The sequence below is a fragment of the Mustela putorius genome, unplaced genomic scaffold (assembly GCF_011764305.1).
Source record: "Mustela putorius furo isolate JIRA1106 unplaced genomic scaffold, ASM1176430v1.1 tig00000785_pilon_pilon_pilon, whole genome shotgun sequence".
NCBI lineage: Eukaryota > Metazoa > Chordata > Mammalia > Carnivora > Mustelidae > Mustela > Mustela putorius.
In genome coordinates, this window is record NW_025421480.1 from 6,575,561 (window position 1) to 6,592,751 (window position 17,191).

Genomic DNA, 17,191 nt, shown 5'->3' on the forward strand with positions numbered 1-17,191 from the left:
GATGGGAGAAAGGCAGGACTAAGCCAGCCTGGGCTACAGAAAAAGGGCGGAGCCTCCGAGCAGTCTCTTGGCAACCGGATCTGGTCGCCAAACCGCCAAAGCTTGTGGCGCGATGTCCTCTGGGAACTGTAGTATAGTTGGAGGGGCCTTTTAGGAGTCTCGTGACTGCAGACGCACGGGCTGCGGACTACAACTCCCGACGTCCACCATGAGGGCCACTGGGTGGGAAGGGCCCCCCGCGAGCTCTGTCCGGGGTTCCATGCTCCCCAATGACAGCAGCGGCAGCAAGCAGGCGGGCGCTTCTCCGGCGCCAGGGCCTCCTGTTCCCCGAGGGGCGACACTGGACACTTCCCCACGTGACTCCCATCCCTTGGTCCCAGGTCTGTGCATGGCGAAGTCTCCGGAGAACTCTACCCTGGAGGAGATTCTGGGGCAGTATCAACGGAGTCTCCGGGGTGAGTTGCGCCGAACCTCTGCGCCCTAGCCCCTGGGTCCCGGGGCCTACTGGGCGGGAGCTGGCCAGGTGCGTGGCCTAATACCTGGGTTCAGCCCCAGCCAGGACGCAGAGGAAGAAGATGGATGGTGCTGTGATCCTTGAGCAGAGATGAAATAGTTTGCGTTTGTTTTTACCGTGAAGCAGTAAGTTTCCCCCTCGATTCCCATAGTTACCTGAACCAACTCCCTGAGCTTGACATAGGCATCGTTCTCACCCAAGGCCAGCAGAAACTTTTGGGTGGCTCTAGTCCACTCTTGTCCACTTCCCTAATTTGCTCTTTAATCCAGTAAATTCCTGATTCAAGCTTTTTACACATTAAGAGAGTGGTGTAGGCTGCTGAATGCGATTTATCGGACCACGTAAAAGAAAATACTAATTATTTTAATCACAAAAGCTTCCATTTAGTGGTCTAGGCTACTTACATACGTCAAATCATTTTAAACTCACAGCAACATTATGAATATCCCTCTTGTACACGTGGAGAAATCAAGGTGGAAAGAGATTGAGTTAGCCCAAAGTCCACACAGCTGGTTAGTGGCAGAACCAGGTATTAAATTCAGTCACGACTGATTGCCTTAAAAGCCTGTTTTTTTCTTTATTAATCATGCCATGGTTACTATTACTGATACCTTATTTGGTTAATTCAGATTTTCTTAGTGTCATTAGAGATCAATGAGACTTTATAAGAGTGATGTTTGTACTTATCAATAGTTCTGTCATCTTGGACATCATATATACTACCTGGAAATCTCAGTACTATTATTTTAAAGAGGAAGTTATGGTATTGTCTACAGGGTTATTTGTGAGGAGCGAATGAAATAATACACAAAAAGCACTGATTTTTCAGCTTTTTAAAAAAAATCGTTACCCATTGGTAAATACATTTTATGTGGGACATATACATATAAAAGTTTCACTGGAGAATATTCTACTAAATGTAATATACTCTATTCTTTTGCATTTTCTTAACCCTTTAGATCATGACCAGCAGTTTTTGTTTTTGTTTTTAAGATTTTATTTATTTATTTGACATAGAGAGAGAGAGAGAGTGAGCATGAGTAGGGGTAGGGTCAGAGGCAGAGGATGAAACAGACTCCCCACTGAGCAGGGAGCCGGATGTGGGACCCAGGACTCTGGGATCATGACCAAAGCAAATGCTTAATTGACTGAGCCACTCAGGTACCCATGACCAACGGTTTAAAAAAATTATTTAAAGTGTTTAGAACAACGAGTCACTTAAAAATGTCGTAGAACAATGAGTCACTTAAAAATGTTGTGGCTACTATGTATAAGGCATGCTTGGTGCTGGGGATACAATAAAGAGGTAGACAGTCCCTGTCCACACGGAGCCTCTGCATAGTGGGGGAGAAAGACAATAAACAAAATAATTACAGATGATTATGATAGAGAATAAGGGTAAAGAGTAGTGCTTGGCACATAAGAAGCACTCGCTAAAAGTCTGCTGCTACTTATAATTGGTTCTTGCAGCAAAGTGAAGATTTTTTGAGGAGATGAGAAAGTTTATCTTCTAGTGACTCTAGATTTTGTAAGCATTATTATGTATTGTTTCCATCTGTCAACAGTGTTGTAAACTGTCCACATTCTCAATATTCAAACTGCAAGAATAAAATAATTGGTCTTGATGAATACTCTCTCATCAGCATACTGATGTTTTCAGGAGCTGTTAGATACAAAAATAACCACTTCTGACTTTTCATTTGAAAGCAAGAGGTGCACTGTACACAATGATAACGAGTGATTATTTTTGAGGCTGGTAAATATTTGTTTTTAGTTATAAGTTTCTGCTAATACTTTGTCTCCTCTTACCTTATTTTGAAATGTTATCTAAGCAGTGGGGCTTAATAGGGCTTTTTAGTGCAATAGGTGGTTAATTTCAAATGAGTGCTGCTTTCAGTAATTATTTAGAGTGGAGCGTTTTCATTCACAGGTGAAACATTTTAAAGTAAATTTTAAGTTTAGCATGACAACTGTATAAGATCATAAAAACAGTTATAATCAAAAGCAAACATGAAGCAGAGAAAAGAGTTAAATTGTTTTTTTTGTTTTTTTCAAAGTGATGGCTTTGACAGTGAAACAAGAAATGGAACCTGACTTTTTTGATGGGTTTTCAGGACTTATTTTATTATTTATTTTGTAGCATTTTAACTTTTATGCGTAGTTTATATAACAGTTTATGGAAGGAAACAGCTAATCCTGAGTTATAGTACAGTCAGAAGTTCTTTGCTTCACACATATAAATTAGGCCTTTTGAATAGGATAATTCCCTTTGAAGTCAAAATGTGTGCTTCTGAATAAACAAAGTATGGTGGCATTATTTTCCATGTGGAATTTCATTATTTAAGTGTTTGTGCCTAGTATTTGAGAACTTGTTACTATACAATCAGGTAAAACATAATCTGAAGGTTTTTTTGTTTCATTTTGTTTTGGTTTTGTTGCTTTCTTTGGTTTTGTCTATCTGCCATTACTTCCCCGAAATGTTTTACCTAGTTCATGTTTAAACAAAGACTAATAAGTATTCTTGGTCTTTACTCACATGTTATTCCTCTGGTTCCTTCATAATTGTACATGTAATTATTATTGATATTCTTTCATTTATAGTCAGCTAGGAAGTAGCCATATAAAAATGCAAAATGCTTTCACAGTTTTCTACGCTAATTCTTTATTTTTAAAGCTTTTTCTCATTACTTAAAATGTAATTTTAAGTATCTTTATAGTATATTAAAAATTTGATTTTTGGGGGGCGCCTAGGTGGCTCCGTGGGTTAGGCCTCTGCCTTCAGCTCGGGTCATGATCCTAGAGTCCTGGGATCGAGTCCCGCATCGAGCTCTCTGCTCTGCGGTGAGCCTGCTTCCGCCTCTCTCTCTCTGCCTGCCTCTCTGCCTACTTGTGATCTCTGTTAGATAAATAAAACAAAACAAAAAAAAAGAATTTGATTTCTTTTTTGTTTTGTTTTTTTCCTTAAGGCTTTATTTTATTTATTTGTGAGAGCAAGTGAACGAGTGCACAAGCAGTGGGAGGTCCTGATGTGGGACTTGATCCTGGTCCCTAGGATCAGGGCCTGAGCCCAGGGCAGACACTTAACCAACAGATCCATGCAGGTGTCCCAAGGATTTGAAGTTCTGATTTGAAAGGCAGAGTCAAAGCTACTTTCTTTTATTTTTATTTTTTAAAGATTTATTTATTTGAGAGGTTGGGGGGCAGAGGGAGAGAGAGAGTGAGCATCTCAGAGCTGAACAAGGGGCTCAATCTTACTACCCCGAGATCACCACCTGACCTGAAACCAAGATTTGGGGGCTTAAACAAAGGCACCACCGGGGTGCCTGTGCTTGCTTTCTTTTAAAAGTGCAATTGTTACTTCTCCTTGACTCATGACCTTAAGCAGCTGTGGAAGGAGGGAACCCCCTGGCCGACTTCACACTCCCTTCTTACTCTGCCCTTCCTTACACTTCTCAGACGTATTCACTCTTTTTATCTCTTGCTTTGGATCGTTTGTGCCCTCACTGTAAGAAATTAGAGAGAAATAGTGATTTTCCTTCAAAGTAAGGCTTCATTGGTCCTCCCCTGCCCCACTGCCCCACTGGTCTGCGATATTATTGCTTCACAGCAGATGATCTGAAAGATTCCAGCGTGGGGAATACAGGTACGCTGGGAATCACAGAGTTGAATGGAGAGGTGGAAGTGACTGGGGAGGTCTCCCATAGGACGGTTAGGAACTCATTCTCTTTACAGCGAGTGTAGGCAGCTAGCATTAAGGATTGATTGAGAACTACATTGGGAACTGGGGAGAGTAGCAAATACCCCTCCTCTCATTTAAATCCACCACATCATTGTACGGAGGCCACGAGGTATAAAATAAACTAGCGTGTAGCCAAGAAAGGGTCAGAAAAACCAGTGTAACAGGGAATCCAGGCTGTCCTAAGTTCTGTGCCCTGAATGTAGGAATATGATCATAGAAAGGAGAGAACCTGTTAGAAAAGCAGTGTCCCATTCTTAATAACAGAATTGTGTCTAGCTTATTGCTGCAGTGTTAGCTGTAGGTACATTTGTGTCAACAACGCTCTCTATGTGACTCACCTATTTACCTAGTTCCTGACCACCTTTGGCTGCTGGGGGGAGGGTAAAGGAAAAAAACACAGACTGTGACAAGTATAACGTCATCATTTCCCACATCCAGTTTTTATGCTTGTTCCTCTTTTGCTTTCAACATCATGTTCTGGGCTCTAGATTGAATTTCCCTAAGAGTATAGTGGACTCAGTGGAGGCTATGGAACTAGAAGTCAGGCCACTAAAATCTGACCGTAGCTTTACTGATAAACATCGGTGTCACTGGGGCGCCTGGGTGGCTCAGTGGTTTAAGCCTCTCCCTTCAGCTCAGGTCATGATCTCAGGGTCCTGGGATCGAGCCCCACATAGGGCTCTCTGCTCAGCAGGGAGCCTGCTTCCCCCTCTCTCTCTGCCTGCCTCTCTGCCTACTTGTGATCTCTGTCTATCAAATAAATAAATAAATAAATCTTTAAAAAAACCCAAAAACAAAACCAAAAACATCAGTGTCACCTTAGGCAAGTCAGTAAACTCTTCTTAGATTCTTGTTCCCTTGTCTGTAAAAGGAAGAGTTTAGAGGAGGTGACAGAATTACTGCCTTAGGACCCAAGCAGGTGACAAAATCTGTGATAGAGTCTGTGGAAGACACTAGGGAGTGGTGAGGCTTATGGCCAAACTGGGCGGTTTATGCTTTCTTTAAAAACATTCCAATTTCTGGGGGCACCTGAATGGCTCAGTGACTTAAGTGTCCTACTCTTGGTTTTGGCTCAGGTAATGATTTTAGGGGCATGGGATCGAGCCCTGTGTTGGGCTCCGTGCTCAGTGCAGAGTCTGCTTGAGATCCTCTCTCTCCCTGTGCCCCTCCCCACCACTCACACATGCATTCTCTTTCTCTCTCAAATAAATAAAATAAATCTTAAAAATAAAAACCTTCCAGTTTCTTTATTTTTCTTCACCTTTCCTCCCACATTTGGTTAGAAAAATACACCTGAGAACCTGGTTCCCCTTGCAGGGCTTTCTCTCAGACTCCTGCATCACTAATATCCCCTCCACCAACACCGACTAGACCATGTGAATGATGATAGTTATGTTTCTATCTTATAAAAATGAGAGGAAGGAGTAGAACTAGGTCCATAGAAAGTGAGAGCTTGAATATGGGGGGAAAATATGTATATATATATATATAAAATTTGAGGGTTGATTGTTTCTTTATAAATTGACCTAGTTTGAGAAAACCAAAGATAATGTTGATAAATTTTACTTATATATGATCGACATATCTCCCCAGATCTTACCCAGTGCTGTTTTTTACCCCCTGGCGGGTAAAGGCTCCCATCTCTAGGAGGCCTGTGTTGCTTGCCAATACTTTGGTCACTGAGTCAGCCAGCAATGATGTCATCTGGACCTTTCATAAACTTAAGAAAACGTGTGTAATTTAACTAAAGTCCTTTTTCTCAGTTTTACTCATCAAACTTGTATTTCTTCTTTTTGTTTTTGCTTTTCTTGAGTATTTCATGAATGTTTTTCTCTTCTTTGCCATGTGCACTACCTATGCATAATCATACGTTCGCAAGCACACACACACACTCCACAGCTAGTGTGTGTTTGTTTATTTGTTTTGCTATCAGCCTCATTGTGACCAAGACAGGCAACAATGTAATAAAGCCCCTGGAAGCATTCATTATGAAATGAGAAAATTATTTTGGCAATTCGGTGCAAATTGAAACAGCTCTCTCTTCTCAAAATTAAAGAAACGGAATGTTTTGGCTATTAATAAATAAGGATCAGTAATGCAAATGAAATTTGTAAACACCTGAGTTTATCTTTTTGCTGATAAAATTTAGATAACACACATTCTTTTTGTTTGTTTGTTTTGTCTGCTTAATGGCTTTTCGTAGTAGTTTTAGCTATTATGACCATTTTTTTTAAACGAGAATCACAAAAGTTAGTAAATTCCCATTTTTCACTCTCCACTACTGATGAGGTAAAATAGGCAAAGGCCTGGACTTAGCAGCCGGAAAAGAAAAGGCAGTAAAAACTTATTTTATAAATAAATAGTCATCCTTGGAATAATTTAGAACCAAAACAATGGTTCAGTGTTAAGAAATTGTAAGGGCATTTTCACATGTTCTTGGGCAGAAAAGGGGATTAAGTTAATTCCAAGTTATTGAGATCCTGAGAATAATTATACTTTCTCCTGAGATGTTTACAGACATAAACTCTGATCACTTCCCCAGTGTGTGCTAAGGTTTTCCATCTTTTCACTTAGTAATACTCCTCACACGGTCCAAAGGTAGAGAGAGTAGCTTGAAATGGGCTCGTACACTAGGCCAAAGCAATCTTGATGGGCGGGGAATGTTCTTCATCAAGACCCACCAGAATATGTACAGGCGCAGTCACCTACGGTGTCTCTGAAAGATGGCTTTGAAGTGTAACTGTTGTTTCCTGTGGTAGGCCTTGAAACAATATGAAGCTAAATGTGGATTTCAAGTTCTTGATTACAGCAGGTGTAACACTTTCTCCTAACACCTGGATCAGAAGTGCCCCGTCATGGCGGTGATGGTTGTGGCTTGTGTGCTGTGGCTGACTAGCTCACTGTCCTGCCCGCTTTTCAATAAGAGGTGGCTGTAGTGACGATGTAGTAATGTAACAAGTCTCCTCAATTCTGAACATTGTTGATAATGCTCCTCGAACATCAGGGAGCATGTACCCCTTCAAATCTGTATTTTTGTATCCTCTGGGTAAATAAAAAAACATTTTTTTTGTATCCTCTGGGTGCAGTTGCCATAATTAAAGGTAGAGAACAAACTGAGGGTGGATAGTGGGAGGTGGGGTGGGGGGAAGGGCACTTGTCATGATGAGCACTGGGTCGACACGACTGCCGCTGGTTGGGGGCGGTGGTTTCTACTGGCATCTAGTGGGTAGGGGCCAGGGAGGCCATTAAACATGCACAACACAGCTCCTTACAATAAAGAACAAGCAGGTACAAATGTCAGTAGTGCTCGGTTGAGAAACCGTGATCTAGAAGTAGCAAGGCCTTGCTCGTTGTCTTTGTTCTACAAGAATCATGCTCGAGAATAATTACAGTTAAGAATACTGATTGTCCTGGCTGGTGATTTTACCTTCGTTCTGCCAGTCTGGCTAGGATTACTTACCAGTGGAAAGTGACAGGTGCATACATCCTCCCAGTTGGGGCTGGAAACATACCTGGTGGATCCTTCATAATGTATAGAGCTGATCTTGATTTGCCAACATCCACACAGCCTTAATGGCCTTCCAGCCACTGCTTTCTTCAGATGCTGACATTCTTGTTCAGATCACCTTTCACTCCTGGCGCCAACGCCTTTGTTTGGCTATTAGACTCTTTTCTTTTATGATAGAATTTTCTTTTAGACGTTTCATTTTTCTGTGTGTTACTTTTAATCCCTTTCACTGCTGTAATTGTCATTTCCAAGGCTGGCTTTGTCTGACTTTGGATTAGGCTGTTTTTATCTTGGTTGTGCTAGCTGTCAGTTCCCTAGTAAAGGGCGACAACAATCTTCTGACTAGCTGAAGCCCAGTCAAGTGTGGATAGACACATGTATCTCTTATCTCACTGTGGTTTCATTTTTCTGCTTGTTTGCCCTGGTCTCAACTTGTTTTAAGAACTGGGGTGCATCTCGAGTCTCAGCCTAGGGAGGTCTGATTCATTGCTTGGTTTCTCCGAGACAGCTGGACGCTGCCCGGGGAGTGGTTCCCCCCACCCAGTCACCGGGGTAATTCCTGTTCACATCTCCCTGTGCAGATGGAGAACGGAGACATGAATAATTCACGGTCCATATATAAGGGATGAGCCTTACTAAACTGGGATGATATTTGCCTTTTGTTCAAAAACACCTTGGTGAAAAGAGGCCTGATGGTGACATGAGGGAGAAAATGGGTGGGTGGGATTGGACCATGAGAATGGTTAAGACAGACTGAAATGGACCAACAGTCAGCAGCTCGCTCACTTGTGATGCTCATTGTACTGTTGATGTACGAATAGTGGACCTCCAGAAATACTACTTACTTACTTTTTTTTTTTTTTAAGATTTTATTTATTTATTTGACAGAGAGAGAAATCACCAGTAGAGAGGCTGGCAGAGGGGGAGGGAGAAACAGGCTCCCTGCTGAGCAGACAGCCTGATGCAGGGCTTGATCCTAGGACCCTGAGATCGTGTCCTGAGCTGAAGGCAAAGGTTCAACCCACTGAGCCACCCAAGGTGCCCCACTACTTACTTACTTTTATGTTCATGTGTTGCTTTAGGACTCAGAGGTCATATTTGGGTTTGTATTGATAATTAAGTTTATTTTCAGGCTATGGTTGGTGCTGGGGAGAAGAAATCAGGGTGCATTATGAAATACTTGTACTGTCCTCTCTGGAGAGAAGGGGAATGAGTATTCTTTTCATCTCTTGGTTATGGGCAGAAAAAGTTTGCCCACACACAATGGGATAGGAAATGGTAACTAGAACCCCTCCTGTCTAATCTGGTTTATAGCAGATATCGGCATGTGGGGTTTAGTGTTTTCTGTAAGGACTGTAGGACTTTGAATTGCAGTGGTTCCAGCTGAAGAGCAATAGGGTTTCATCTGTTTTGAACCATCTAAGCATTATTATTCCTCGGGATTAACTCTGTCTGTTACAGCATATAACTAGGTTGCTATGTATATGTATATGTATATATGAAGAGCATTTGGAATATTTTGAAATAAACGATTGAAATGACTTAAAAATATCACTTCCCTTTTTAGTTGTAGTTTTAGGACACGGTTTCTGCAAATTCCTTCTCTTCCTCTCTGATCCTAGTAACTGAAGTCAGTGATTGCAAAAAACCCCCATATCTTGGTTATAACTTTTCCTCGGGATAGTTGTTGATTTCAGTATCTCACCATTTCATATAATAACTGTTTTCATAGTGTAATTTTAACACCTAGACTTTGACTGTCATAAATTCTAAAAGAGTAAAGAAGGATATTGGAAAAGGGGTTAAATGAGCTCAAAACTCGCCAACTTTGTACTCTCATAAAAGATCTCTGTGTATAGAGATTTTTCAACTGTGAATTTTTTCCGGATTTCCTTTCTTTTTCCTAATATAGCTTTTTAGCTTTTAGTCAAATTAGGTATAAATAAATAATTATCCTTTATCTTAGAAAAAGTCATTTCATAGCTCCACAGGGCACACTTTTAATGTTAGTCAGTCCCTCTGTTTCCTTTCTAATGTATGTAATAAAGGTAAGTGCTTTATTCATAGATTTACGCATGTGAGTCTACAGCTCTGGGAACTAAATTGCTTACCATGTAACACTTTGATTTTCCTTTTCCATTAATAAATCTCTTTAGAAAATACTAAGTTGTTGGAAAACTACTACTTCTTATTTTTCTAAAACCAGAAATGTGTCTTAACTGGGTTTTTCTTAAACTCATGATGAGTAAAAAAAAAACAAAACAAAAACCCCAAACCACCCCAAAAAGCAAAACTCATGATGAGTAAGAGGAGGCCAGGCTTGATTAGTATTCAGCACCAAAGGCCTGTCAGGCAAAGGTCTGTGTGAAAATAGGATTGGTGTGTGGAGGGAAATGTAGTGATAAATTCACTGAGTCTCTTGTGTAGTTAGTAATAAAATTTCATTGTCGAACCCCTGACCTGAAAGGCTCATTTTCTTTAGTTTAATTAAGAAAGAAAATGAGTTACTCTAAGTGAAGAACCTATGTCAGATATTTTATAACACAGAGTAGTGTGTGTGTGTGTGTATTTTTAAACTGAGTTACAGTTACTTTTTTTGTTCTAAACTTTGAAATTAATGAGCTTGGGTAAAGTAAAATCTGTTTCTCAAGGTCCTGTAGATTATATGTTTGTAAATATATTTTCGCCCATGACTGGTAATGAAAAGATAGTTGTTTTATAGCTCTCTTAAGGTTCCCATGTAGGTAGCAAAGATGAGGAGCTTTTCTCCTGAGGACACAAGAAGAAGTAGACCTAAATTGTCAAAGAAGAACAAGAATGTTACTGGCCATCATCGTTAAGAGCTGTTCCTTCTTAGGGACCTTCTCAGGGAAAGTACCATCTCCTTCCCTCAAAGATCTTAATTAAGGATTGTTTCAATGGAGTCCATTTGTAATAGGTGATAGGGCACCTGAGTGGCTCAGTTGCTTAAGTATCTGCCTTCAGCTCAGGTCATGATCTCAGGGTCCTGGGATCTAGCCCCATGGGGATGGGGATCTCCCCACCCCACCCCATTCGTGTGTGTGGCACGCCATGTGCGCCTGCTTTCTCACTCTCTCCAATATATAAATAAAACCTTTAAAAGAAAAGAAATAAGGGCACCTGGGTGGCTCAGTCGGTTGTCTGCCTTCAGCTCAGATTGTGATCCCAGGGTTCTGGATCTAGCCCTGTGTGGAGCTCCCTGCCAAGCGGGGAGTCTGCTTCTCCCTCTGCCCCTGTCTGTCTCTCTCTCCCTCTCACAAATATATAAAATCTTTAAAAAAAATAGATAGGGGCGCCTGGGTAGCTCAGTGGGTTAAAGCCTCTGCCTTCAGCTCGGGTCATGATCTGGGGGTCCTGGGATCGAGCCCTGCGTTGGGCTCTCTGCTCCACGGGGAGCCTGCTTCCTCCCCCCCCTCTCTCTCTCTGCCTGCCTCTCTGCCTACTTGTGATTTCTCTCTGCCAAATAAATAAAATTAAAAAAAAAAAAGATAATAGATGTAGGTGAATTTGCATGGGAATTCATCATTTTCTGACCATACATTTTTATCTTAAATATATGTAGATGCTTGGTAAATTAATGAGTGGATTAAAAAATAACTTTCAAATACAGATGTCAAAATTTGAACAGGGTGGCCGAAATCTGGGTTCCAGCTCTAATGTGAAAGGAACAGTTTTTGTTGTAGTTAATGTTTTCTAAATTGGAACCAGTGAATTCAATCCTAAGAGATGAGCAGAAGCAACAAGTTTAAATAGAAAAAATAAATGGACCTTAATTAATGAAATTACCAGTAGATTGCCTGGTTCTCTGGTTGTTAGACATGTGAAAATATCCGTAACGTAGCATAGATTCTCCTAATGCCATCACTGGTGTCATTAGTATAATTCTGTTTTTAATAGAAGACTTGGATCCTTGGCTGAAAACATTTTTGGGTATTTCACTGGATCATTACTTCAGGTCTGTATTGCTGCATAACAAACCACTGTAAAGCCTGGTATCTGACAGCAACAGCTAAAGGCATTTGGGTTGACTGGACGCAGCTGGACAGTTCTTCCTGTCTCTTTCATACCATTGCAATGAGATGGCCTCGGGCACTGGAGTCATCTGGAGGCTCCCCTGGCTGTCAGCGGGGCTGGGCTTCTGTCCTTCCCCATGTGGTCTCAGGGCCTCTCCTTGCCACATGGCCTGGCCACAATCTCTCCAGCAGGGTAGGCAAGCTTCCCACGGAGTGGCTTAGGAATCATAAAAACAAGCATTCCAGCAGGGAGGAAGCAGAAGCTACCAGACATTTAAAAAATGAAATCTGGGGGCGCCTGGGTGGCTCAGTCAGTTAAGGTCTCTATTCTTGGTTCCTCAGGTCATGATCTCAGGGTCATGGGATTGAGCCCCGAGTGGGCTCCACACTCATTGGGAAGTCTGCTTGTCCTGTCCCTCCCCCGCAGTACCCCCCCAACATGTGCACAGTGGGCGCTTACTAGCACATGTCTGCTCTCTGTCTCTCTCAAATAAATCTTAAAAAAAAAAAAAAAATGAAGCCTGGTCTGGCATGGTGTAACTTCTGCATTCTGTTGGTGAGTACAAGTTACCAACTTAGTTTCAACTTGGGAGGGGACAAGGGTAGAGTCCTGGTTTTGGGGGGGGGGGTGCTGCTATTTGGAGAGATGAACTACTATAGTATAATATACCCTAAGAAACTTCGTTTTAGGCTGTGGGGTTAAGTATGTGCTAGTGAGTTGGAGCTTTGGTCCTGGGAGTGGTGAGGTCCACTGACCAAGAGTCACTATTGATGTGTAGTCAGCCCGCAGGACACTGGAGGGACTAACACTACAGAGAAGGGCACTGTAAGCATTTCGTTGAGCTCTTCTGGTCTTTATCAAAACTAGTCCAGACAGTCTGGCTGTCTCTCTGTTGGGGAGGGACCTCTGGCTCACAGGCGCAAGTAGGCTTCCCTGGGCGTGACCTTGATGTGGTGCAGTCCGTCTGGCTAGTTCTGCCCACCACCCTGGTCTCTCAGGGAGGGAAGAGGAGCCCTTTCTGGGGTGGGGTCGGTGTTCGGAGGGTGGAGTGGGGAGCATCTAACCCATTCTGTCCTCCTCCGAAGTAGAGCTGTATGTGCTGAGTGTCCACCACGGACGAGTCAGGGGCCTTAAGGGGTCATCATGCCTCACCTCTGACCATGAACTTCATCTCTCTCTTCCTCAGCACTGTCCTCAGCAAAGCCAGAAACACCTCTCTGCTTTTTCCCTAAAGTCTGAGACACGATGACTTCTTTCAAAACTGGCTTTTGGAGTAAGTGTACATGTGGCCGCCCAGACGTCCCCGGCGCTGATTTGCATCATGTTGTCATTGCAGAGCGTGCGAATAGAAGCATTCACCAGCTGCAGAGTGCCCTGAGAGAAGGTGACGGTGGTGTTGGAGAAGGCGCACCAGACGCCCCGTGTGGCACCGGCGTGGAAAGTGAGGACCCTGGGGCAGCCTGGCAGGAGCTGCAGTACAGCCATGCCGGTGGGTGTGAACGGATGGCAGTCTTGGTCTCAGTGGCGCAGGGTGACTATTTTAAGCTCCTCCATAGAGTAAGGACTCCAGGCCATCTTCCACTCTGCAGGTGTGATTTTCTTCCTGAAACACAAATTAGCTGGTGCAGTTCCCTTGCTGAATATTTTCCCTTTGACTTCATGGTGCCTGTAGGCTGCAGTCCACAATCCTTCAAATGTCATAGCAGTGTTTTCTTAAGGTGGCTCCAAGCTACCTCTGCATGTTCATATTTCTGCCCTGCTCCCCACAATCCATGTTGCAAGCCACGTTCTAGCCACAGCAGCCCACTGGCCCTGCTTCCGCCATCCCTTCGTAATGGGATTTTTCTCAACCTTCCTGCTTCTTAATCTTCAGCTCATCCTTTGCAGAGTTAACTCCTCTGTAAAAGCAGCCATGATTAGGTGCTTCCTCTTCTTCTAGCACTGCGTATAGCTACAGGTCTACATGGGAACTTATTACCCAGTTTTTTAATCTGTCAGTGGCTCGCTCTTGCTCAGTGGACTCAGCTTTTCAGTGGTAGCGATTTTCTCATGTTTGCCTTTGGATCTCCCATCCATTACACAGTTGTTGATGCATAAAACATGTTTACACTATGTTTGTTAGATGGATAGAAGTGTGGATGGGTGGCGATAAGCCCTGGGTCCGAGGGAAGGCTAATGAAACCCATCGTGTTCTCTCCACAGTCAATCAGCTGAAAGCTCTGTTGCGCCAACAGGCAACTAAAGAAAGTGAGGTGTCTCTATCGAGAAGGCGAAATGCATCCCCTCTGGTGGGTACCCACATTTGCAACCTGACAAGAGCATTGTCTTCCTATTTTTGTTTTTTAAGATTTTACTTATTTATTTATTTAGAGGGAAAAAAGCTTGAATGGGGGGAAGGAGAAAGGGAGAAAGAGAGAGAATCTCAAGCAGACCCCACACTCAGCAGAGCCTTACAGGGGACCTGATCTCACAACCCTGAGATCATGACCTGAGTCAAAATCAAGAGACGCTTAACCGACTGAGCCACCCAGGTGCCCCTCTAAGTATGTTTTAACTCTACAGTATTGTTTTAGTAGAATACTGGGCAGGACATTCTGATAGCATAAAGCATTGAAAGAAATGATCTCCTTGGGGCGCCTGGGTGGCTCAGTGGGTTAGAGCCTCTACCTTCGGCTCAGGTCATGATCTCATGGTCTTGGGATCGAGCCCCGCATTGGGCTCTCTGATCGGTGGGGAGCCTGCTTCCCTCTCTCTCTGCCTGCCTCTCTGCCTTCTTGTGATCTCTGTCAAATAAATAAATAAAATCTTTAAAAAAAAAAAAAGAAATGATCTCCTCTCTGATTATTTTGGCTGAAGAATAGAGACTTCTATGGCAGAGGGAATCCTGAATTTTAAATTTATTGTTCGCTTGAAAAGTATAAGTGAGGGAAAAGTCTTGACAATTTACTTTGCAATTGTTAACAAAAAAAAGGAAGGGTCTATGGAAAAGAGTAGCTGTTTCTTTTTTATGGAGTCATAGCAATATCCTATCATTTTTAGAATTTACTTAATTATATTGCTAGCTGTCCTTTGTAAAATATATTTTGAGTGTCAAAGCCAAAGTATATAATCTTATTCTGCGTGTTAAAATACATGGTTATAAAATTGCACAATGTGAGAAGCTATAGTGTATTTTTTTCTGAAGAGGTTTTTTATTGCTATTGTTTCAACAGAGTGAATTAATTATTCCTGATTGTAGCAATGTGGTATGCTAACGCCTGATACAGATGTGAGGGAGAGATAGGTATGAGGGAAGGATTTGGCCAGGTTTAAATGGTCGAAATAAAGGTCTATCTGGGCCTATTACTTTCTAGAAAGATACTATGCCTCACAGCGTTTCTGTAATAATAAGAGTGTATACTTAAAATTCTTTAGAAACCTATGCAATCTGACACAAATCTAATATGTCAAAGTAGCAATAACTACCTTGCATTTTCAATGTAACGTGTTAAGCATTTTCAGCGTAATGCATTGAAATGTGTGCGACAGTTGGAAAACAAGGCTGCTTTGTAGAAACCATGGAGACATAACACTTTCCTCACAGCTGAAATGTCATAACTGTACCCCCATATTAACACTTCACTCCAGCCTGACACATACGTTCGTGCTTAATTCCCACTTTGGAGACATGTACTACATACCCATATTCAACATTTATGGCTATCAACTATAATTTTAATGCAACATTAATGCAAATTTAATGCAACAATGCATTCAGTGAATGCATTCCTGGTGAGACCTGGCTTCTAGAATGCTCTTAAGCATACAGTGGGTAGAGTACTTGGAAGTCTAGTAGACGAAGTTCAGATGCTGAATGCTCAGGCACAGTCATTATCATTTTAAAGTTACAGCCGAGCAGCGGTCATCTGGAGCTGGTTGAATCTGGGTAGGAGGAGGAGGCTTATCAAGAGCATCACTGGTTCCGTAAATACCTTACAAATCCCCGGATCCGTTTATATGGAGCTGTGTGGAAGGATACGAGTTAGACTCTGAATGTGTATAGCCCACCTGGAATGATTACAAGCTGTAATGACAATAAGCATGTCTGACACTTTCTTCTTCTTTTTTAAAAAATTTTATTTATTCGAGAGAGAGAGAGTGCTAGCATGTGAGCTGGGGTAGGTGCTGAGGGGGACGGAGAGGCACAGGGGAAGGAATCTGAAGCAAGCTCGTGTTCAGCGGAGAACCCAACTTGGGGCTCGATCTCACAACCCTGATATCATGACCTGAGCCGAAATCAAGAGTCAGATGCCCAGCTGACTGAGCCTTGTGTGCACTTCCATAACCACACGACCTAGTGGCTCTATTGACAGTGCAACAGAGGCGCTTTGAGATGGAAAATATAACCACATATTATTACTTATGATTTTGAAATGTGGCTGTCCAGATTCTAATAAACCCTTCAAAGTATATTCAGGCGATTTCATTTTCCATTCAGTATTAGCTTGGGTCTTTTTTATTTTTTACACCCACAGTCATATTTGATTCTTACTTGTCTATGTTCTGGGCTCATTTCTATTAACATTAAATTATTACCATTAATTGCTTTCTATTCACCAGATAAAATCCATTTAATTAAAGTTACTTTGGTTTTTAAACTTCTTAAATATGCCAAAAAGCAAAACTCTACTTAATTATTCTGCCACAAGAACTGGTCCTTTGTTGTTAGGAATTTCTAACAGCCTGAGGAATAAGGATCAGGTATCTCATCTCGAGGCTTCTCTGGGTTCGTTTCACTTGTTGACACTCACTCTCCCTTCCTGGTTTCCTCTTTTCCTTAAAAAATATCATGGAATGATAAATGATTCTAGAAACCCCGTTATCGTTTGAGGCAAAAGTAGAACATACATTAAAGTCAATGCAGGAGTACTACAGAGGTACAGAGAATTAACACTTTTTCTGGGGTCTGTTTGCTGGACCCCTGGTCCAGGGTAGCTGTCAATTTCTTTTTTTTTTTTTTTTTTAAGATTTTATTTATTTGACAGAGAGAAATCACAAGTACACTGAGAGGCAGGCAGAGGGAGAGAGAAGGAAGCAGGCTCCCTGCCGAGCAGAGAGCCCGATGCGGGACTCGATCCCAGGACCCTGAGATCATGACCTGAGCCGAAGGCAGCGGCATAACCCACTGAGCCACCCAGGCGCCCCATCAATTTCTTGAGGCTCTTGCCTGTGCACCCTGTCTGGAGCTCCGTGTTCCAGACCAGCATAGTCTTAAATTGCCTTGAGTATTAGGATCAAAAAATAAAAAACCATGCTTTGCTAATGCCCTCCTCTGTAGACTGAATTTTACCTGGTGGACACACCTGGCAGTGAACCCTTGTCTAAAGAAACCCTTCAGCAGGCCGCTGGTCTGCCA

The 17,191-nt window shown here is 42.3% G+C and overlaps 1 protein-coding gene across 9 annotated transcripts in view; it reads left to right on the forward strand.

The window, feature by feature from the left end:
* Positions 1-208: 208 nt before the first annotated feature.
* SDCCAG8 (SHH signaling and ciliogenesis regulator SDCCAG8) overlaps positions 209-17,191 on the forward strand; it is a 229,621-nt gene continuing 212,638 nt past the window's right edge. For all 9 annotated transcript variants that reach the window (XM_013058426.2, XM_004756777.3, XM_004756779.3 and 6 more), the window contains exons 1-3: positions 209-455; positions 13,133-13,285; positions 13,999-14,084. In XM_013058426.2, the coding sequence (XP_012913880.1) occupies positions 209-455; positions 13,133-13,285; positions 13,999-14,084 (486 nt within the window). The remainder of the gene's footprint in view (positions 456-13,132; positions 13,286-13,998; positions 14,085-17,191) is intronic.